Below are 23,452 nucleotides of genomic sequence, written 5' to 3' on the forward strand. Positions count from 1 at the left end.
AGCTGATACCCAGATGCTCATTGAGACCTTTAGGTGAAATAGTATCCAGCTTATATATCCAGCGTGTCTCACATTTTAATAATTGTAAGCCCCTGTTTCCACCCCGTAAATTCGGGGGGATGTGGTCGATCATGCGATATTTTAATGACGGCAAAGTGTGTTTCATGGCCAAAAAGTGTTCAGGCACAGGTAAATCACATTTACCCCCCGCCAAAGCTGCCCTAATGGTGGACCTATGTGTAGTGATCCGCTCTTTGAATGATCTCTCGGTCTTACCAATATAAGATAAGCCGCAAAGGCAGATTAATTGGTAGACCACATATCTAGATTCACAACTGAGGGTGTGCTTGATGAAATATTTAGTGCCTCGATGGGGATGATAAAAAATCGGGCCAGGAATCATACAACTACATACTGTACAAGTACAGCGAATGCATCCTTTAGGGGGTGATTTTGTCTGTTCTTTGTAGGATGTTATGTCGGTTTTAACCAACATATCACGGAGATTGGGTGCTCTTTGATAGCACGGCATTAACCGGGACTTAGGGATGTTAATATCACGGTCAGTGGATACTATCGGCCAGAGTTTTTTTGATACCCTGTTGATGATCGGGCTGGCATTTGAATACTTAGTAACCCATGGAATTATTTCTACATTATCCGTATTAATTAATTGTTTGGGTAGAAGTAGCTGTTCACGGGTCAAAAGAGATGCACGAAATTTGGCTGCTTTAAGGTCAATCAATTTGTAACCCCTAGCTAGAAATTTAACAATTAATGCATCAATATGAATTTCGGCTTCCAGGGGATCAGAAATGATTCGCTTGATGCGAATCATTTGAGAGTAGGGTAACCCTTTTATCAAACTTTTAGGATGGGCACTTGTGCCGTGTAACAAATTGTTACGATCGGTCTTTTTTTTAAATAAACCAGTAGAAATATGGCCATCATGTAGATGGATGGCAACATCTAGGAAATGAATGGATTTTACATCATAAACCATGGTCAATTTCACCGGACTTGAACTTGCATTATGTGTATCTATGATTTTGACAAAGTCACAAATGGGCCCAGCCCAAAAAACAAGCAAATCGTCGATAAATCGGCGATATAAAAGTATTCTGGCTGCGATAGTTGGATTATCGAAAAAAAGTTTTTGCTCTACGGAAAACATAAAAATGTTCGCGTAGGCAGGTGCTGCATTAGACCCCATAGAGCATCCATTGGTCTTCAGCCAGAATGCTCCATCATGCAAAAAATAATTTTTAGTTAATACAAAATGCATTATAGATAGTAAAAAATCAATATTGGGCCCTTCATAGTCACTCTGGGCTCGAAGAAAAACATCAATGGCCTCCATACCAACACTGTGTGGTATTATGGTATAGAGACTTTTTACATCCAGAGTTATAAGCCATACCTCATCCGAAAAGACCGGGAGCGCTTGTAGAAGTTGGAGAAGGGTAGTAGTGTCCAACAGGTATCTCGGATGGCGGACAATATAGGGCTGCAGGATAGCGTCTATGAACACCGATGTGAATTGGGACAATGACTGTCTCGCCGCGATGATGGGCCTCCCAGGCGGGTTATCGAGGCATTTGTGTATCTTAGGGATACTGTATATGACTGGGACCACAGGGTACTGTGGTATGAGGGCGTCCATAAGTGATTGTTCAATGGTTTTTTCATGCACCGCATTCTTCAAGAGGTTGATTAGTACATTCTTGTACTCCACTGTAGGGTCACGTGTCAATCTTTGATATGTCAATTCATCGGACAGTTGGGTATCGAGTTCACTTCATTTCATTTCTGATCCCCTGGAAGCCGAAATTCATATTGATGCATTAATTGTTAAATTTCTAGCTAGGGGTTACAAATTGATTGACCTTAAAGCAGCCAAATTTCGTGCATCTCTTTTGACCCGTGAACAGCTACTTCTACCCAAACAATTAATTAATACGGATAATGTAGAAATAATTCCATGGGTTACTAAGTATTCAAATGCCAGCCCGATCATCAACAGGGTATCAAAAAAACTCTGGCCGATAGTATCCACTGACCGTGATATTAACATCCCTAAGTCCCGGTTAATGCCGTGCTATCAAAGAGCACCCAATCTCCGTGATATGTTGGTTAAAACCGACATAACATCCTACAAAGAACAGACAAAATCACCCCCTAAAGGATGCATTCGCTGTACTTGTACAGTATGTAGTTGTATGATTCCTGGCCCGATTTTTTATCATCCCCATCGAGGCACTAAATATTTCATCAAGCACACCCTCAGTTGTGAATCTAGATATGTGGTCTACCAATTAATCTGCCCTTGCGGCTTATCTTATATTGGTAAGACCGAGAGATCATTCAAAGAGCGGATCACTACACATAGGTCCACCATTAGGGCAGCTTTGGCGGGGGGTAAATGTGATTTACCTGTGCCTAAACACTTTTTGGCCATGAAACACACTTTGCCGTCATTAAAATATCGCATGATCGACCACATCCCCCCGAATTTACGGGGTGGAAACAGGGGCTTACAATTATTAAAATGTGAGACACGCTGGATATATAAGCTGGATACTATTTCACCTAAAGGTCTCAATGAGCATCTGGGTATCAGCTGCTTGTCCAAAAAATATACTTTATACTCAGTTGTTACATACATATGTATAATTGTCTATTACTGTATATGCTACTTCATTTTTCTTTTGCCCTTTCTCTACTAAATTTCTGTTTATTATTAATCATCTTTGTTTCTTTTTCTTTCTCTTTTGTTTTTCTTTCTCCTTATATCAGCTTCATTTTTTCTCTTTGTGAATGATTTACTTGCGAATTACGCTAAACATTTGGGTTTGTTATATATTCCGTATCTTTGAACACTCTAGTGTTGTAAAGGTTCATATAGCATTGTGTATTGTGTATCGTTGTTATAATTTTAGGTACTTATGTATTATCTGGGCTCCCATGTTAAATGCACCCCATTTTTTCATACCCCTACTATCCAACTACGCATGGAGTTGATTTTATATAGTGTGGCGAGCGCAGCGAGCCACCGTGCCCGAAGCGTGGCGAGCGGACGCGGTCTCATAAGAAAAACGGGAGCCCAGATATTACATAAGTACCTAATTTTATATATCGACATTATTGTATAACGTATATCGGTTCTGTTTCCTACAGGATCTCTTCAGCAGACCCAGTATGAACTAAAGAGTAATCGACATAACTGTTGTTGACTTAGTATAGACTTACTGCTATTAGCGCTGAAGGTTTTAAATGTATTGTTGCTTTGTACGTATTTTATGTATCTGTCTGTAACTATGGTGATGGTAACACGCAGTCTCCAGGGACTGACGTCACATTCCAGCGTCCTAACACACGCTGGATCGCGTTCACACGGGGGTGTATATATACCTGCATGTAATGTCTTCCTTACAAGCCTGACGAAAATGCCTAAATAAAAGGCATTGAAACGTTGCACCTGATACAAGTGTACTGAGTCGTTATTTTGCTGAGAGTGCCGCACCTCCCCACCGTCATATATATATATATATATATATATATATATATATATATATATATATATATATATATATATATATATATATATATATATATATGCGTCCCCCCAGTCCCTGCGTCCCCTCCAGTCTCTGTCCCTGCATCCTTCCTGGTCCCTGTCCCTGCGTCCTCCCCGGTCCAACCTCCCCCAGCCCCTGTTCCTTTGTCCCTCTGGCCCCTGAATCCCCCCAGTCCCTGCATCCTCCCTGGTCCCCCTCCCTGTCTTGTCTTCAACCCCTATGCCCATATGCTGTATAACATGTTGAAAAATCCTTCATTCACTAATGTGTTTGGTCCGGCACTCACTTCCACAGTGAAGTAGTGCTGCGGTGCCTTCCCCAGGATTCAAGGTCCAATATGTAGTGTGAGAATAAGGGCGGCACTCTCCAGACTTCTTTGATGCAAATTAAAAAGCCTTTATTGTCCGACGGCGTTTCGGGCTGACACCCGTTTTCAAGGACATACGACATCGTATGTCCTTGAAAACGGGTGTCAGCCCGAAACGCCGTTGGACAATAAAGGCTTTTTAATTTGCATCAAAGAAGTCTGGAGAGTGCCGCTCTTATTCTCACGATAGATAGATAGATAGATACACAAGATATTTTGTGTGCGGCCCTCGAATATTTACCGGAAGTGTTAAGCGGCCCCCCAGCCAAAATAGTTGCCCACCCCTGTTCTATAATGTGCTGTGTGAGTGTATAGCTCACAGTGCTACAATGTACATAACATACAGAAAACATTTTGAATTGGAGTGGAATGATATGTTGATATGATCCTCGCTGTTTAACCCCCTTGCCGGCTGTGGTGACATCATTGAATGCGGGCCAATGAATTTGCTAGCTAGGCTATGAATTTTCAGGAACAAATTTAATGTTGATATGTCTAAAGTTATTTATCTAGGCCACAGTTGTAATTCTGCTGTTACATATTGAATGCGTTTGGGAATTCTGAAATGGTAAAGGACTTCATAATATTAGTTATCAGAAAGCAAAAGTCGCAGCTAAAAAGGTGGGTACTTGTGTATTTGCAGGGCGCCCACTAAGCTATATGCTTAGTAGTGGGCTATTCTGCGTAGTGAAGTCGCATTGCATGCAGTTTTGCGGTGCAATGCGATGCAATGCGATTTTCCTTAGTTAATTTTTAATGCACCCCTGCCCGCAGATCGCATAGCATCACGGAGCTCGCTGAGCTCACCACGCTTCGGGGTGACGTGGATATTGGGGGTGTGCATGGGTGCTTTTAAAATAAAGTACCCTCACATCTCATCGCATGGGTGCTTATACAATGAAAATTCACATTGCATCACACCACAAATGACAAACGATGCGATCCGCGGGCAGGGGTGCACTAAAAATTAACTAAGGAAAATCGCATCTCATCGCATAGCACCACAAAATTGCATGCAATGTGATGCGATTTTCCTACGGTGCCGTACGTATGTAAATTGGGCTCCCTGCAAATACACACGTACCAAAGGGTGTATAGAATCCTGCAGAACATAAACATGGAGATCGCTTTAGAACTGGGGTAGCCAACCCTAGTCCTCGAGAGCTACCAACAGTGCATGTTTTGCAGGTCGCTCACAGAATCGCAAGTGAGCTAATTAGCTCCATCTGTGCATCTTTTAAAATGTGTCAGTGATTAATGAGTGCAGCTGTGCAGCAGCTAGGTTGTCTGGAAAATGTGAACTGTTGGTAGCTCTCGAGGGCTAGGGTTGGCTACCACTGCTTTAGAATATTATAGGTGAACATTTGAGGGTTCAGAAGTGGCCAAAAGCAATGGAAGGGTTAAAGCTGTTAATGAACATAGAGCCTGATTCAGATCTGATCGCTGCTGAGAGAATTAGCAGCAGCGAGCGATTAGGTAGATGCCGCACCGCCTTAGTGAAATCCTAGCGAAGACTTCACAGCCAAGCAAATATGTCAATCCTCTATTGGGGAGACTAATTTTAAAAGTATCCAATTCAATGCATATATGGGTCTGTCCCAAAAATGAATATAGAATTAATCTAAGAATGATATAACGCTGCGCAGTGTAAACTGATACAAGCACAATCAAATGTTATAATTACTATCTTACCTTGCAAAATACAAACTTTAAATTATTTCCGCTGGCTACCCTTTAATAGAGATATTTACAAATGAAAATGATGTGACATGACTAATTAATATCTCTTTTAAAACTGTTAAAATATTTTTAACAGTTAATAACTAACCACTCACTGAACAATCAAAAGCACTTACCTAGTTAGGCATAACTATGCCTGCTGAAGTGTGACGATACATGACTTATAATTAGCAACCACAAATTCAAATTGGTTGCCTTCAATGACAATAAATCTCAATTGGTTGCAATTGGATATATAGCGCATACAAATTACGCAGCGCTTTGCTACATGGAGAGACACGGCAAAAATCACTTAGAAAGACAGCGAAAATATCACATTGAATAGGGTGGTTCACTTTTTGAGACCAAAATTCTCCGTCCAACGCGAAGAGCACAAATTCTCCATAAAGCACGGAGAATTTTTCTCATTGAATACTGCCCATAGATTCAAGTATATTAAAAAATGAATTGGGTATCATATACAATTACCTAGTAAATATCTTTCAAGAGATCTATTGATCAGTGCTACAAAAAACTGCCTCATACTACCAGCAGCCCTATGAGATAATTTTTCAGATACAAAGTAACAGCAGAGACATTTTTTACAAGTGTAAGTCTCCCTCAGAACGTCTATCTGCAGCTTGTGATTTCTACCTGCATCAATTGATGGGTGGATGGGGAAAATAATCTATCCCAATCTAACCCAAGGATTTACATATTTGTATATACTTTGTATTGTGTGTCATTTATGTGTGTCTAAAGGCCCCCATATGCTAGGGCGACTTGTCCTGAGGACAAGTCGCCCCCGACTTCCCCGGCAGCTCCCCGGGGGAGCTTGATAAGATTGGCACTTGATGTGCCATTTTTTACATGTGATAAATCGTCTCGATTTATCACATGTAAACCCGGGGAGCAGGGGGGGCTGCAGAACAGGGCTGCTGGTGGGGGGGCGCTGCTAAGGCAGCGTGCAGGGGACGCTGCGGGGGACAGTGACAGAGCCGGGCAGGGGGAGGCGGGAGCTGTTAGTGCTGGAAAAAAAAGCCCATACAATGAATGGGCAGCCTGTGATTGGCTGAGCGCTCTCTCAGCCAATTGCTCACTGGCTGAGAGAGCGCTCAGCCAATCACAGGCTGCCCCTTCATTGTATGGGCTTTTTTTTTCCAGCGCTGACAGCTTTTCCTGCCCGGCTCTGTTGCTGCCAACTCTGTGTCCCCCGCAGCGCCCCCCTGTCTTACTAGCAGCGCCCCACCCCCCCCCGCGCATTGACGGCTCCCTGCGGAGGTAGTGCAGGCGGGGACCGCAGGCGTTGCAGAGCAGAGACTGTCGGCGCGGCGGGAGAATAGAAAGAAATCTTATTCAAAAGACTGGGCGGCCGCTGAGCTCAGCCAATCAGCGGCCGCCCGGTCTTTTGAATAGGATTTCTTCCTATTCTCCCGCCGCGCCGACGGTCTCTGCTCTGCGACGCCTGCGGTCCCCACCTGCACTACCTCCGCCGGGAGCCGTCAATGCGCGGGGGAGGGGCGCTGCTAGTAAGGGGGGCTGTATATAAAGATATATATCGGATCTGAACATCGTGGGTGCTAAAAAGCACCCATGATGGCTCAGATTCCGATATATCTTATGTTCTGCAGGTCCGACGCCGTGATCCGATCCGATGTGCGTGGGACCGCAGATCAGATGTCAAACACATGCGATTTTGGGCCGATTTCACCCGATTTATCGGCCCAAAGGGCCAAAATCGGATGAAATCGGACAAAAATCGCATTGTGTATGGGGGCTTATTTATACTTAAACAATTTAAAGTTAAGTCTTAACAAATACCACCAATACATTCCAGTATATAGCTATTTACACCATATGGAACAGACAATACTTTTTTTGTTTCACCCATGCCGGTCCTTATGTGTATAGAGTCCAATAAACTACATGACCCATTATAACCATTACCTTTAACTAAAAGATTGTTAAATCTTAAGAGTGCCCCAAACAATGGAGAGTATTTTCCATCTGCAAACCTGACACAAATTCTCTCAAGGGTGCACCTTAACATAAAATACTCAACTAGATAAGTATTATCCGTCTACCCTAACTTGACTGTGGATCACGGAACCGATTTTATTTTATTATCTTAACTTAATCTTTACTTGTTACGCCTGTGCATCTGTCTCTCCCCTTTCCCCTAACCCAAAACTAATGTCAGATAGGACAGATTAAGTCACTTTGACTTGCATTTCATATTATAGGTTGAGTATGCCGTATCCAAATATCCGTTATCCGAAATATTCCGAAAACCATACATTCCAGAAAGTGAACAAAATTTTTTATTTTTTTTGCTCAAAACTTACTGGGGACATCTGTAACAGCACTACTGAGAACATGATATGTAACTGGCGCTATATATCTGCAAGACAATGATTGCTTGGCATTTAAATTCAGTGCCTGCGATTGTACACAAACTTTGTTTCATGTTTTGAAACCTTGTTTTATGCACAAATAAAATATATTTGTGTTCATTTCATGTGTTTGATGTATATGTACAACATAAATGCAAGATACCTCAATATACATCATTGAAATATTAAAATAGGTACTTGTTTCCTAGGACGGCGCCCATCGGGTCCCATCGCATACCTTAACTTAAGGTATGCGATGGGACCCGACCAACCCGATTTCGGGCTTTTTTTTAGGTTTCCCGACAAATGTAAAATCGGGTCCATCGCATGCCATTATAAAAGCATACAATGCAACCAATGCGATGGACCCGATTTTACTAAGGAACCAATGTTAAATGGCCCCCATACCCAATTTTTCATTGTATACCCACCCTGATGGGTAATTTCTATCTGAAATGCCCCCCCCCCCCCATTGTTAACGCCACCCCACGATGAACGTCAACCCGAAGCGTGGCGAGCGCAGCGAGCCCGTGACCTCCGACCTTTTCATACCCCCACTATCCACGTCGGCGTGGAGTTGATTTTATATAGCGTGGCGAGCGCAGCGAGCCAATGAGCTCTGCAAGGGGACGTGTAATACCTGTGAAGTAATGCGCGTCCCCTCGCGGAGCTCGCTGCACACGCTTCGGGCACGGTGGCTCGCTGCGCTCGCCACACTATATAAAGACAACTCCACGCCAACGTGGATAGTCGGGGTATGAAAAGGTCGGAGGACGCGTACCGCCTCCCCTCGCGGGCACGCTGCGCTCGCCACGCTTCAGGTTCACGTTGATCGTGGCGTGGCGTCAACAATGGGGGGGGGGGGGCATAGAATGAAAAATGGGGTCTGGGGGGCATTTAACATTGGGGCCAATGTAAAATCGGGTCTCGGGGACCATTTAACATAGGTTCCAATGTAAAAAATCGGGTCGGTTGGGTCAATCGCATTGCAAGCAATTTGGTTGCATGCAATGCGATTGGCCCAATTTTTGCAACCCGATACCATACAATTAAAATCGGTGGCGCCGTGCTAGGAAACAAGTACTTTAAAATTTTCAAAGGTTCAAAGTGCTATAATAAAAATAAATAAAGTGAGTGACAAAATCAATGTGCACTAAAGAATGTGGAGAAATGTACTTCCCTTTTATGTATCCATATCTTTTGGATATGGATACATAAAAGGGGAAGTACATTTCTCCACATTCTTTAGTGCACATTGATTTTGTCACTCTCACTTTATTTATTTTTATTATAGCACTTTGAACCTTCGGGTGACTCATAACCACATTTTTCCATTTCTGTCTAGGGCTACGGATGTTAGTCCTTTGAGTCCCCTGATCAATCAAAGCTGCTACAGCGCAAACTTTCAGTCACATACACTTTGTTTCACTATTAAAATATTCCGAAATATGGAACATCTGTAACAGCACTACTGAGGACATGATATGTAACTGGCACTATATATGTGCAAGACAGTGATTGCTTGGCATTCAAAGTCAGTATCTCAGATAGTACAAAAATTTTGTTTAATTTTTTTTGAAACCTTGTTTTTTGAACAAATAAAATATATTTGTATGTATTTCATGTGGTTGATGTTTATACAGCGTAAATGCAAGATACGTTGGTACTTATGTAATATCTGGGCTCCCGGTTTTCTTATGAGACCGCGTCCCCTCGCGGGGCTCGCTTCGGGCACGGTGGCTCGCTGCGCTCGCCACACTATATAAAATCAACTCCAGTTGGATAGTAGGGGTATGAAAAAATGGGGTGCATTTAACATGGGAGTCCAGATAATACATAAGTACCGATACTTCAAATTACATCATTGAAATATTAAAATATTCCAAAATATGGAATAATCCATTATGCAAAATTCTCCTGGTACCGAGCATTTTGGATAAGGGATACTCAACCTCTACTACTTTTGTCTTCCTTTAGCCAATTTCACTGTTTGTGTATGGTCTTATATTGTTGTATGTGTCCTTTTTTCTGGGATTACTACCCAGAATTTTAAATAAAAATATAAAAAATTATATTTTAACATTAGAGTGCCCCCACAAAAAAAGAGTGCCTGCCTTTATCGAAATGCAAACTCTCTAGACTCTTGGGGGAGCACCTCCATATGAGTATTTATCCTCCATAACAATACGATTTTCACTAATTACAATTGTTGAATGGATACTTGCTTACCCTCATTGTAATTGCTAGTGCATGAACCTGCCCCCAATAACTTTCCCCCCACTTAAGAATTTGTAATTATGATGAGATCAGAAAGTGCAGGTTCCTAACTGATTCAGGTCAGTTGCAGATATAACTGCTAAAGAAAAGCTGTGTGACATGGCAGGCCTTTTGAAGACTAGGGCTGAGTTAATATTAAATATTTGCTGCATATTCCCCCAAAACAACCATTTCTGTGGTACAATGTACAAGAAGATGACAGGAGATACGTGGCGCAATGTTGCCTAAAAAATCACAATCCCTGAATATACACCCTTACTTCAACAATATAGACATTTGGAAGAAAAAATGGGATATAGATAAAAAAGGCGCAAAGGTGGAGATACTTGAGAGTATGAGTTCGAGTTTCTTCCTTTTCAGGGCGAAGTTATTTTCTCAAGCCAGATATGGGTTAACAGACCATGATGAGACGTGAAACATAAAAATAAAAATAAACAAAATTGCGATAAATCTTAGTGTGAGTGTCTCTTAATATAAACCCCCTATCGGGTGGTGTCATTAATATGCAAGACGAATTTGATTCCGCGGGGCGTACCAAAACTCACGTTGGATTGTGATGGTACTCCTCTTATCAAGGTTTCTTTTGGTATAGCCTCGGGGGAATCAACTTCTAAACATCGATGAAGGTTTTCCACATATGGGAAGGTGGCACGATGGACTTGCACGTGTTCCAAAAAAAGAAGGAGAAACGGTGTCTAGAACTGTGATGTGACCTTATATGATAAAGAAAGTGGGTAGCTAGACAAAAATGGTGTGTTTTGACAGCATACCTCACTTACATCTGAAATAGTGGAGAAACATATATAAAGGTTTCTTTGGTGTTGAAAAGAAGCGGGCGTACCCCTACTCACGATGTGAACTGTGATTTTCAAACCTATCAAGGTTTCTTTAACTTTATCTCCTTGAATGTGAGTGAGTGATCTCAGGGAGTATCTCACCGGATTCTGACAACTCCAATCCCCAGCAGATATAAAATATAGAAAATATATGTCTCACTTTCGGATGTATGTATTGTTTTTATTCAAGTTTTATATTTCGTCTTCTTTTGTTTTTTGAATTTTTTTGGACTTTTTTTGGAAATTCTTTGTCCCTATGTCATCTATGGGATTCTTTGTAAAAACTTTTTGTATGGATTAAAAACTCCGGTAGAATACCATTTTATCAAAAATTGGTGGAAATTATCCAATAGAAGTTAAAAAGAAAACGCTACGGGCTTTTTGCCCCCTACTGAGAGGGGTGAGTAAGGTACGCCATCCTCCTGCAAAGGAGCGTAAACATTTTTTCACTAATCCCGTTTCTTTACAGGTGCCGCTCTGCTTTTTCTCCCCTCCCTATTTTTATCCCTCCACCTTTCTCTTACTCTTTTTCCCCTCTCACCAGCGCTCATTTTTTCTAATTTACTACAGGAATAAAAAAAGGGAATCTTTTCTCTTTTTTTACCATCATTGAGCTGCTCACCTTTAATTAGCGCAAGTGACTCCCAATTTTTTTTTTTACGCCATCCTGAAGTTGGGCTTCAAGCACTTGAGCTTATATATATCTAAAACCATTGCACTGAGACATATATTTTCTATATTTTATATCTGCTGGGGATTGGAGTTGTCAGAATCCGGTGAGATACTCCCTGAGATCACTCACTCACATTCAAGGAGATAAAGTTAAAGAAACCTTGATAGGTTTGAAAATCACAGTTCACATCGTGAGTAGGGGTACGCCCGCTTCTTTTCAACACCAAAGAAACCTTTATATATGTTTCTCCACTATTTCAGATGTAAGTGAGGTATGCTGTCAAAACACACCATTTTTGTCTAGCTACCCACTTTCTTTATCATATAAGGTCACATCACAGTATTTCAGATGTAAGTGAGGTATGCTGTCAAAACACACCATTTTGTCTAGCTACCCACTTTCTTTATCATATAAGGTCACATCACAGTTCTAGACACCGTTTCTCCTTCTTTTTTTGGAACACGTGCAAGTCCATCGTGCCACCTTCCCATCGATGTTTAGAAGTTGATTCCCCCGAGGCTATACCAAAAGAAACCTTGATAAGAGGAGTACCATCACAATCCAACGTGAGTTTTGGTACGCCCCGCGGAATCAAATTCGTCTTGCATATTAATGACACCACCCGATAGGGGGTTTATATTAAGAGACACTCACACTAAGATTTATCGTAATTTTGTTTATTTTTATTTTTATGTTTCACGTCTCATCATGGTCTGTTAACCCATATCTGGCTTGAGAAAATAACTTCGCCCTGAAAAGGAAGAAACTCGAACTCATACTCTCAAGTATCTCCACCTTTGCGCCTTTTTTATCTATATCCCATTTTTTCTTCCATTTCTGTGGTACACCCACAAATATTAATTATCAATCAAATGTATGAGGAAGAAAACCACCTAGGATATTTCAGATATGTGCTGAGGCTCCCCAATTACTGACAACTTGTTGCAACTCCTATTGGTAGCAAGCTGAGTTTTGCTGCTGTAACCTAAACTGGACAGAGACTGTTCCTCCTTTCACAGCAATGGTTGCCACACCTGCATGGTCAGAGTCCCAACAACCCGAGAGAACTCTTAGAAGAAACTTGCTCCTGTCCCTGCATGCGTTTGTTCATACATTCCAGTTGCATAATCACATATTGCAATGTGATTTTTGGAACTTATGTCATACCCGGATTGCACTGCAAATGCGATTATTGATTAATAGACTCCTTCGTCAATTTCATTACAAATATTTTTAGCAGTTTGCAGCAGCAATCAATCATTTGTGCTTTTTGTCACATTTTATTCGACAGATACAATGGACCAAACTGAAAACTCATCCTATTTGCCTGGTAAGCAGACCTTTTCACTGTGTGCTTATGTCTTCTTAAATCTGTACACTGGCGATGCTGGTCACAGAGAGCGGAATAAACATGTCGGTGCTGGTATTGTCACACCTACAGATGCTTGATAAGGTGGAGATTGAAATGAAAACATGTGAGGACCCCCGTCCTCCCAATGGACCATCCCCTATAGCCCTTGCTGCAGGTCAAAGGTGAGGGTTTAGTTTGATTTTTGTTTTCCTGCTTCCAGTAATTTAGTTTTTATTGCCACACCTCTGTCATACTTATAATGGTGTGGTGTGTTGTGTTGTTATATACCAGTTCCCTTTCATCTATCTTTTCTCACATCATCTGCTAGTGAATATGGCTTTGCGGAGAAGGTGGTGGAGGGCATGTTCATAGAAGTCGGCTGTGTTAGTATCAAGATTGAGTCACACACTTTCCGTGCATCGCTACAGCTGTGGCAGCTTCAAGGATACAGTGTCAGCCCAACCTGGCAACAAAGTGATTTACGCTTTACCCGTCTTACTCATCCGCAACGAGGAGAGGTCATTTTATTTTTCAAGTGATCTAGAAGGAACAATAATTGTGTTAACCTAGTGTATCTCCATTAAACCTTTAATTCTCTCTCGTCAGGTTCTTACATTTAAACAGGTGACTTGGCAGACACTTCGTATTGAAGCTGATGCATCTGAAAGTTGTGACGATGCCCCAAGCACGCCACTGCGCCTACTTACCAATGGGGGACAATTAAATGTTGCACTTAAAAGACGGGTGAGATGTCATACTAGTGACACCTATTACTAACTGTATGGTATATAACTCAGTGGTTCCAGCCACCTAATCACTTTTGCAGTATATTAATCTGCAATTGCATATGTGCTGATTTAGGGGGTATTCATTCCCAGGTCACGACTGTCAGGCCAGCCCCACAGTCGTGCCCCGGTCCCGTTCACGGTCCGCTCGACTGCATCTCGACTGGAGGGATTAAATGTCCTGCCTGTCGAGTGCCAAAAAGGGGCGTGGTCGTGAGAAACGGCCATGGATCATTGAGATCCAGCCGTGCGCTCGACAATATATGGCCGTTTTAGGCTAAACGAGCCCAAATGCTTTTAAAGTCAGGCTTGTTTTGCCGAGATGCCTGTTCAATGCGGTCGGGAAGACAACATTGAATAGGCGGCCACTGCTATTTCGCCCGTCGGAAATAGCCACAGGGGATTGAATACCCCCCTCAGAGTTTGATGCAGAACAAAAAAAGTAAGTAAGTGGGCACCTTGGCAAAACCATGTTGCAGTGTAGCTGGGGCAGATGTAAGGTGTGCAGAGAGAGATTTAGATTTGAGAGTGGTGTTTACAAACTTAAATCTAAATTGCTGGGTAAATTGTATAACCGTTCAGAACTTGCAGGCTAAATACAAAAGCAGACTATTTACACAGCATGCAAAAAATATATATTTGCATCCATTGCTTTGTAACATGGTTAGACCAGGTAGAAACGTAGTTCTAATGCTTTGCTCCCATCTTAGAATCAGGCTCAAAATATTCATTAGATCACCCAAAACTGGATGACCTGGGTATAATGACTGCTCATTCACTTAATATAAAATGTTTGCTCAAGTTTATAAATGAGTCAATTATAGTTTGATCAAATTTCACTTGATCTAACTATATAAACATGGTTGCAGTACATTAACATAGTAGTTTACGTCCATCCAGTTCAACCTTTTACAGGACCCATCAGAGGGTTAAATAGAGATGTTGAATCCCTGTTTAACTTTTTAATTTCGATTCCACCTTGGCCTAAATGATGTTTATCGGTTGTACCCCTGGATGTTTTTTATCCAATAAATGCTTTTCCAATCTTAATTTAAATGTATTTATTGTGTCTGCCGACCCCACATCTTGTGGAAGAGAGTTCTGTACTTTTACTGCCCTGACTGTATAAAAAGCTTTTTCCTCGGAGGGTACAAAATCTTCCCTCCTCCAGCCAGATCACATGGACTTGTGTTCTTCCTTTCTGACCTCAAAGTAAATAGTGACAAGCATGTCTCCTCTAAAACATCTCTTTTCCAGCGTAAAACATTCCTAATTTGGCTAATCGGTCCTTATAGCTTAAGGATTCCAACCCATCTATTAGCTTGGTTGCCCTTCTCTGGACCTTTTTCAGTTCTATAATGTTCTTTTTGTAGTGAGGAGCCCAAAATGGTACTAGAATTGGTCTAATTAGTGCCTTGTACAGTGGCATAATTATTTTGGTGTCCCTAGCTTCTGAGCACTGCACTCTACCCCATTTAGATTGTGAGTAGCACACTGGTAGTCTCCTAAGATGCATAACCTTTCTATTAACATTGAACCTCATTTTGTGGCCCATTCATCTTTAAATCCTTCTGTAGCATGGAGACCTCCTTGTCTGTTCTAATCACCATGCACCGTTTTGTGTCATCCGCAAAGATGGATACTTTAGTATTCCCTCCTCTATATCATTAATGAATTTGGTAAATAGAAATTATCCTACCACATTCTCTCCTTCACCTGCTCTAGTCTGACCCATGCTGTTGATTCAGACAATGTTAACATTATAGGTTGCGTATGGTGTTAGAGCCATCAGGTGATTATACTTATCATTGGCTAGCTAGATATTGGCTTTTGATCTACAAGATGGGCCCCATACACATGCTTTTTAAATGCAATTGTCAGCATATGTTGGTAACTTTTATTTTTTTTTCTCAGTATGATGCCAGGCCAAAAAGTTAAAAACAGTGATTTCCAAATTATGTTATCTATCAGAGACACAAATGTGAAATATTTTGTATATTTTTTTTAGATCCAAATGAACAAGATAAGTTTTTATAGCTATATGATTGGAAATTTTAATAGGTTAAGAGATTCAGAAAGTGAGAGATTTGGTAAGAAATCTCCAGGTTTTTTTTTAAAGCGGCAATCATTTATACGGCAAAACCAGTTTTGACGTGTATGATTGCCGCTTTAAAAAAACCTGGAGATTTCTTACCAAATCTCTCACTTTCTGAATCTCTCATCCTATTAAATTTCACCCATATTTCCTACTATTATTTTGGAAATAAAATTTAAAAAAATAAAATAAATTGTGTGGCAAAAAGTATTTTATTGATTAATACAGTATGTTAATCTTTGGTGCATTTGTGTATTAAGGAAATACCTATTTACCCCCTTTATCCATTTAATGAACTTTTTGTCATTTTATTCAGACTAAGGACTGTTTGGTGCTGTCCTCCAAGCTATCGTTCTCTTTAGATGAGCTTCTCTGGGTCCTCACAGACTCTCAGCTCAGGGCGCTGCTTTCGTACACAAAATCCTTAAGTGAAGCTGTGCAGAAATCCGTGAGACAGAAAAAGGAGATTGGGGTGGGGCAGGTAAGGTTGATGCTATTTTCTAATGGAATATATACAGTATATTATTGTAGTAATATCGTACTCTAAATATATTATTTTCATCTCCAGGTTCCTTCTCCCACAGCTCCTCCCCCATGGTCTATGTCCCCTTCCCATTCTTCTTCCTCTAGTATAGGTCAGTATTTTGACAAATTTGATGTGAAAGAGACCTCTTATCATCTCCTCATCGCAAGGTTGGAAATACATGTGTGTGATGAATGCCAAACAAGGGGTACAGGTACAAACCTTTTAGAGGAGGTTAATCATGGGCTCATGATAGATATGCTGCAATTATCTTGTATAATTGCATACTGCATAAAATGACAGGCACATGTTTGTTCTGTTGACTAAGTGTATATATATATATATATATATATATATATATATATATATATATATATATATATTTTTTTTTTTTTTTTTCAATTTAAAAACATTGTAAAATGAGTAGATGCCACTGCTGTAGACATGGGTGAAATTTGTATTGAATAAATTGTATTTTCTGAAAATATAACAGTTGTGTTAAAAAAAAAAAAATGTTGCAGTTAATTGATAGAATTGACCACTCCTATTTAGGTACAGTAAATCTTCTTTGAGATTTTGCTGCAATGTTAAACCAGGTCTCTAAGATATATATATGGTAGAAAGGGATTTTTTTGGATTAACTTTGCGCTTGAACGCTGCCCTGGGTAGTACCGAATAGTATGGATCACCTTACATACACCAGATAGAAAAAATAAGAAAATACCGATACTGTCCTTTGGGCGCTGTTCAAAAAAGGTTTTCACTTGGAATCATGAGGTAAATACCCAAAATAAAGAAATAAAAACCACAATAGTGTAATATATTTTTGATAAGTTGGTACAGTCAAATTCTAATGTACATTGATCTTTCATAGGTGAACTCGTACCCTTTACGTTGGTCTACTTTTTAAGGGTAGACATAAATCGCTTGTGAGGGGGCGGTCAGGTCACCGTTAGATTTCACCTGAATCAAGAGGGATTTCTACTCACACTCGAAGTACCCAAAAAATGGAAAAGATAGAAAAAATACCGCAATAGTGTGATACTGTTTTGTTAATATTGATGTAATAAAATTCAGTACATGTCAATCCTTAATGAGGGAACTCGTACCATTTATGTTGGTCTACGTTTTGAGGGTAGACATAAAGCGTTTATAAGGGAGCGGTCAGGTCACCGTTAGAATCCCCGATATTCACTCTATTTGTAGCTTATAGAATAAAAGAAAAGCTGGTATGGTGTAATACCGCTTTATTCACAAACACTTAAAATATATACAACAGGGTTAAAACTTCAGACTCTCACCGAGTAGTTATGTCCACACAGAATATGTAGACAATAAGGCAATTGATGTAAACCAGGCGTCCCTGTAGCTTCTCCCGGTGCCAGGTCCAAAGTCTTTAGCCCTTTACTCCACCGCGGTGAATAAAGCGGTATTACACCATACCAGCTTTTCTTTTATTCTATAAGCTACAAATAGAGTGAATATAGGGGATTCTAACGGTGACCTGACCGCTCCCTTATAAACACTTTATGTCTACCCTCAAAACGTAGACCAACATAAATGGTACGAGTTCCCTCATTAAGGATTGACATGTACTGAATTTTATTACATCAATATTAACAAAACAGTATCACACTATTTTTTTCTATCTTTTCCATTTTTTGGGTACTTCGAGTGTGAGTGGAAATCCCTCTTGATTCAGGTGAAATCTAACGGTGACCTGACCGCCCCCTCACAAGCGATTTATGTCTACCCTTAAAAAGTAGACCAACGTAAAGGGTACGAGTTCACCTATGAAAGATCAATGTACATTAGAATTTGACTGTACCAACTTATCAAAAATATATTACACTATTGTGGTTTTTATTTCTTTTATTTTGGGTATTTACCTCATGATTCCAAGTGAAAAACTTTTTTGAACAGCGCCCAAAGGATGAGAACTGCTTGGAGAACAGTAGAATGCTGGATGTATTGGCAGCTATCTGTTGGTAGCCAAGTGTTAACGCTAGGCTGTTTAAGGGGGGTTCTGCGCCCTGCCCTATTTTTAGGAAAAAAAGGACCCCGCCCCTCTAGCAGCGCCCTGCTAGAACAGCCTGCAATCTGACCCAGCCGGTGTGCTCTGGGGAAGCCCAGCACCGCTGTAGATGCTGGGCCTCCTCCTGGATCAAACAGTGAGGTTAGTGTGCCCAGCAAGCCCCCTCATGCTGTCCCCATACACCAGCCCCCTGCCCTGCCACAATCCTAGAAGGATCACTAGTAACCTCAAAGAAAAATGTTCATAAGCCTAAATAGGGAGTAATCATTATTTTATAGCTTTATTTTGGTTATGTATCCCCAACCTTTCCCTGGATCTTCATTCCTCAATGCAGACCTCATACTTACCAAATGGAATGTTGTGCCAGCAGCATAATATGGGCATTTAAAAAGTTGACTATGGCAAAATATTGAACTGTTCAGTATGTTGACATGAATGTTGAGATACTCTTATTACAGGGTAACCCTAATCGCATGCTAACCCTAATTTAATTTGGCTACCTTCTGAACATTTTGAAATTATGAATGGCAACATGGTGACTACATTCTATTGTGAAAATATGGTTGCCTTGACATGAATTCACTTTGTAAGACCAGATGTATTTGACAATTGCTGAATATAAATGTGGAGAAAGCACTTTCAGCTTTTCAGCAACAAAAAATCGTATGTAGATGTAAAAAAGGGACAAAATCCTCTTGTTGATTTAAGTGTTTAACAGTGCTGCAGGTTTTTTTCCTTGTTTCACAGTCATGACTTTGAATCTGCTTTTGTAGTTGTATTTTGTAACACTTGTCTGTCAACATTTAGTGTCCGGAGGAGCAATCCAGATGACTTTCCGCAGAATCACATTGGACTATTATCCATCCCACAGGGCAGGTATGCAGCATTTTTGCAGCATAGTATTCAATTAAGATGTTGGCATTGTTCGAATATTGGCATCAAGTGTGTCGACATTCTAACATTGACAGGTAGAATGTTGACATTATGGTTAGGTTCCAGACAAGATAATGCTGCGAGGGATAGGGGAGTTAGGGATAGGAGTTACTGAGAAATACTGGTATGTTTGATGATCAGAGGTCTGACTCAGAAGTGTCATCACAGCACCACCAGGACCTGGAGGACTTCTCTGGTGCCACTGCTACTGCTGGTGGAGGGAAGTCACCACTTCAATAAAGGGGGACATCTAGAATCTAGTCAGAAGAAACTGTAATGGGGTAAAATTTAAACCAGTCTTCCCCGAAAGAGCTGTGTCCTGTTCCATTGTAGTGACCCTTTCATGAGCTAGTCTCTGATATTGTGCAAGAAATATGGTGATCGCATTAGCGGTCTCTTCACTTCTGTTTGGTGGCTCCTTAATGCTACTGTGTGGTCTGCTGACCCCAAATGTGTGCCATCCATTGTGTGGTAAATTGTTTAGGTCCTGTAATCTTTATTGTCTGACTGGGGCCCTGAGCAAAATAGTTTGAAAACCATAGCACGGGTTTTCAAACTATTTTGCTCAGGGCCCCTATGTATAGTTGTGCATTCTCCCATATGAAAGAGGTTATATAACTTTCAATTATGGAAAACTGAGAGAAAGTGATATATATTTCTCTTTCGGGTACTTATATGTTAGTTTTGCACCCACTAAGCTATTTGCTTAGTTTTACGCGTCCCCTTCCGCTTGTGCTATTGGTTGTTGTCAAGACCGATGCCAGGGGCTGGGGGGCGTTAGTTCTGCACTTGAGGTTGCAGGGTCTGAAGTCCAAGGAGGAATCCAGACTGCCGATCAACATCTTGGAGCTCCGGGCGGTTTGGAACACCTTTCTGCAGGCAGGGGAGATCACCAGTCCGCATACAGTCAGACAATGCCACGGCTGTGGCTTACCTGAATCATCAGGGCGGGACTCGCAGCAGTATGGCAATGCAGAAAGTCTTGCGGATCTTCCAGTGGGCAGAGGTGAATGTTCCTCCTCTGTCGGCTGTGTTCATTCCGAGTATCCAGAATGTCGAGGCGGATTTCCTCAGCAGGGAACAGCTGCTAGAGGGAGAGTGGGCGTTTCTTCAGGAAGTCTTTCAGGAGATAGTGGTGCTCTGGTGGGCTCCCAGAGGTTGATTTGATGGCGTCCAGGAACAACTGTCAGGTTCCAAGGTTCTACTCTCGGACCAGGCATTGGCAGTGGATGCCATGACATTTCCGTTGCGTTTCAACCTAGCCTACGCGTTCCCCCTGTTCCCTATGATTCCGCAGGTCCTAAAGAGAGTGAGGATACAGCAGGTACAAGTCATTTTGAGTGCACCAGAATGGCCCAGGAGATCGTGGTATTCAGACATACTGAGGTTGTCTTGGTGTCTTCCTCTTCGACCAGACTTGCTCAAACAAGGACCATTTCTACACCTGGACCTAGCTCGTCTAAATTTGACAGCCTGGCTTTTTCCTACTAAGGAAGAAGGGGTTTTGGGAAGCAGTGATCCAGACCATGCTCAGGGCTCGCAAGCCTGTTTCAGTTGCAAATTACCATTGTGTCTGGAAGATATATATCTATTTTCAAATTATCTAGACTTTTGGAGTTTCTCCAGGAGGGATTCTCTGCAGGGCTTAGTCTGCGGTCTTTGAAGGTACAGTTGTCGGCTTTATCCATTTTCTTTCCGAAAAAGGGTAGCCCTGTTACCTGAAGTTCAGACTTTTTTACAGGGAGTCATGAGGCTGAAACCTCCATATAGACAGCCGGTGGCGCCTTGGGAACTGTCTTTGGTTTTGTCAGTGTTACAAATACCTTCTTTTGAGCCATTAGGTCGGCTGATTTTAAGTTTCTGTCTTGGAAAGTTACCTTTTGGTTGGCTATAGCCTCAGCTAGGCGAGTTTCAGAGTTGGGCACCTTGTCCTGCAAGGCTCCATTTTTGATTTTTCATGAAGACAGGGCTGTGCTTCGAACAGTGCCTAAGTTTCCTCTTGGGCTGTGCATCATGGGGCTACAGTGGAGCAGTTGTGCAGGGCTGCCACCTGGTCCTCTGTTCATGCCTTTACCAAATTCTATAGGTTCCATGACGCTTCGTTTAGGGAAGCAGTGATGAGAACTGTAAGCCTGAGCATACCCTCCCAAAGGACCAGCTCTTGTATGTCCCATGGTAGAGCTGTGTCATCAGGATGGATGAAAGAGAAAAGGGGATTTTTGTAAGAACTTACTGTTCAAATCCCTTTCTCTGAGTCCATCCTGGTGACACAGCGATCCCTCCCTTATGCTCAGAAAGTATACCGTTCATGCATTGTCATGTTATTGGTTATGTTGATTGTGCATAATAAAATGTTCAGGCATTGTACTGAGTAAAGTATTCCAGTGTGCTTTAGAATTTGGAAAAAATAAATAAATATATATATACCGTATATACTCGAGTATAAGTCGACCCGAATATAAGCCGAGGTACCTGATTTCACACCAAAAAATCTGGGAAAACTTATTGACTCAAGTGGGACCCTCACTCGAGTATAAGCCGAGGGGGGCTTGTTCAGCATAAAAAATGTTCTGAAAAAGTAGGCTTATACTCGAGTATATATGGTACATCTTGGATTTATTACAGTTAATTTGGATCCTGGAGTAGACGCCATAAGTTCTCGTGGAGCATGCAGGGAACTACATGTGTGTTAAAATAATTTTTTGTTATCAGCATAGAGGCAAATTTTTTCTACTCCAAATTTGGAAGCCAGAAATTATTGAGCATGCTCTAACCACCCAATCCAGAGTTTCAATAGCCAGAGAAAACAGAGTTGTTAACTTTCTAGTACCCCTTTTCAATAAAAAAAATGGCTGAGTAACATTGACCCTGGTAGCCGGGCAGGAGCAGGGATTTGAACCTTACTAGACCACCACACACCACCGCAAACTTGAAGAGGGCTCCCAAAAAAATTACCATTCAGCCAAATCTAATGCCTTAGCTGGAACCTTCTGAATTATAATGAATTCTATATCGTCTTCATATTCACATCCATAAGAGCATAAACATTCTCACTGAAGCATAACAAAATTTGCAATAAAATTTCCCTTTCTGAATCTATGTACAGTATGAAGTATTTTTGTTCTTTTATAGAACTGACTTGGAGATGAGGAGTGAAGGATTTTTTTTTATTTCTTATACAATTTATAAGCTCACGGTTTAAAAAAAAGATGCCTATTTAAGTGTTGCCAGTTTAAGAACATTGTAAAATTACAAGATGACACTACAATAAGTAACTGCAACTTTTATTTAATGCATTGCAATCAATTAAAGGCTAATGGGCCCTACACACATGCCGATGTGTGCAGGGCTACCTAGCTGCGCTATGTCGGGCTGTGCTGCGCCGCTATCGCCTAGCACACAGAGCTGACAGCCCACACACAGAGCGAGCTGTCAGCTCTGTGTGCTAAGCGAGCGGACAGCACCAGTGTTCTCCGGTGGGAGAACACTGCCGATGCCGAGATTGATGGACACTGTCCGTCAATCTCGGCCACCGATAAAGACGCGCGGGGACGCGCGCCGATGCAGATACAGCCCCCACACATACACCGATGTGAGGGCATTTGCTAAGCGACTTTGCAAAACTAAGCAAAATCGCTTAGAAAATGCCTTAATATCGGCATGTGTGTAGGCCGTATAACATTGGAATAAATCAGTAAAACGACTTACAGTATGGTGCTGGCTATATAAATTAACACTGCTACATTGCTTCGTAGGCATGTATTTCATGAAAATATAATAAAACGTCGAAAGGATTTTGGGATGTACAGTACAAGTAGGATTTTTTTTCATATGACAAAATGCTTAATGCTTGAATGTTGTGTCTACTTGATAAACTGTATGTATTC

At 41.3% G+C, this 23,452-nt stretch overlaps 1 protein-coding gene across 3 annotated transcripts in view; it reads left to right on the top strand.

Annotated features, from left to right (window-relative positions):
* The window catches only part of BLTP3A (bridge-like lipid transfer protein family member 3A), a 79,461-nt gene that overhangs the window by 30,125 nt on the left and 25,884 nt on the right, over window positions 1-23,452 (top strand). For all 3 annotated transcript variants that reach the window (XM_083173128.1, XM_083173127.1, XM_083173129.1), the window contains 7 exons: window positions 13,135-13,173; window positions 13,285-13,376; window positions 13,523-13,712; window positions 13,801-13,938; window positions 16,391-16,555; window positions 16,643-16,811; window positions 19,440-19,508. In XM_083173128.1, coding sequence (XP_083029254.1) covers window positions 13,135-13,173; window positions 13,285-13,376; window positions 13,523-13,712; window positions 13,801-13,938; window positions 16,391-16,555; window positions 16,643-16,811; window positions 19,440-19,508 — 862 coding nt within the window. The remainder of the gene's footprint in view (window positions 1-13,134; window positions 13,174-13,284; window positions 13,377-13,522; window positions 13,713-13,800; window positions 13,939-16,390; window positions 16,556-16,642; window positions 16,812-19,439; window positions 19,509-23,452) is intronic.

The sequence above is a fragment of the Crinia signifera genome, chromosome 2, assembly GCF_055691185.1.
Source record: "Crinia signifera chromosome 2, ASM5569118v1, whole genome shotgun sequence".
Taxonomy (NCBI): domain Eukaryota; kingdom Metazoa; phylum Chordata; class Amphibia; order Anura; family Myobatrachidae; genus Crinia; species Crinia signifera.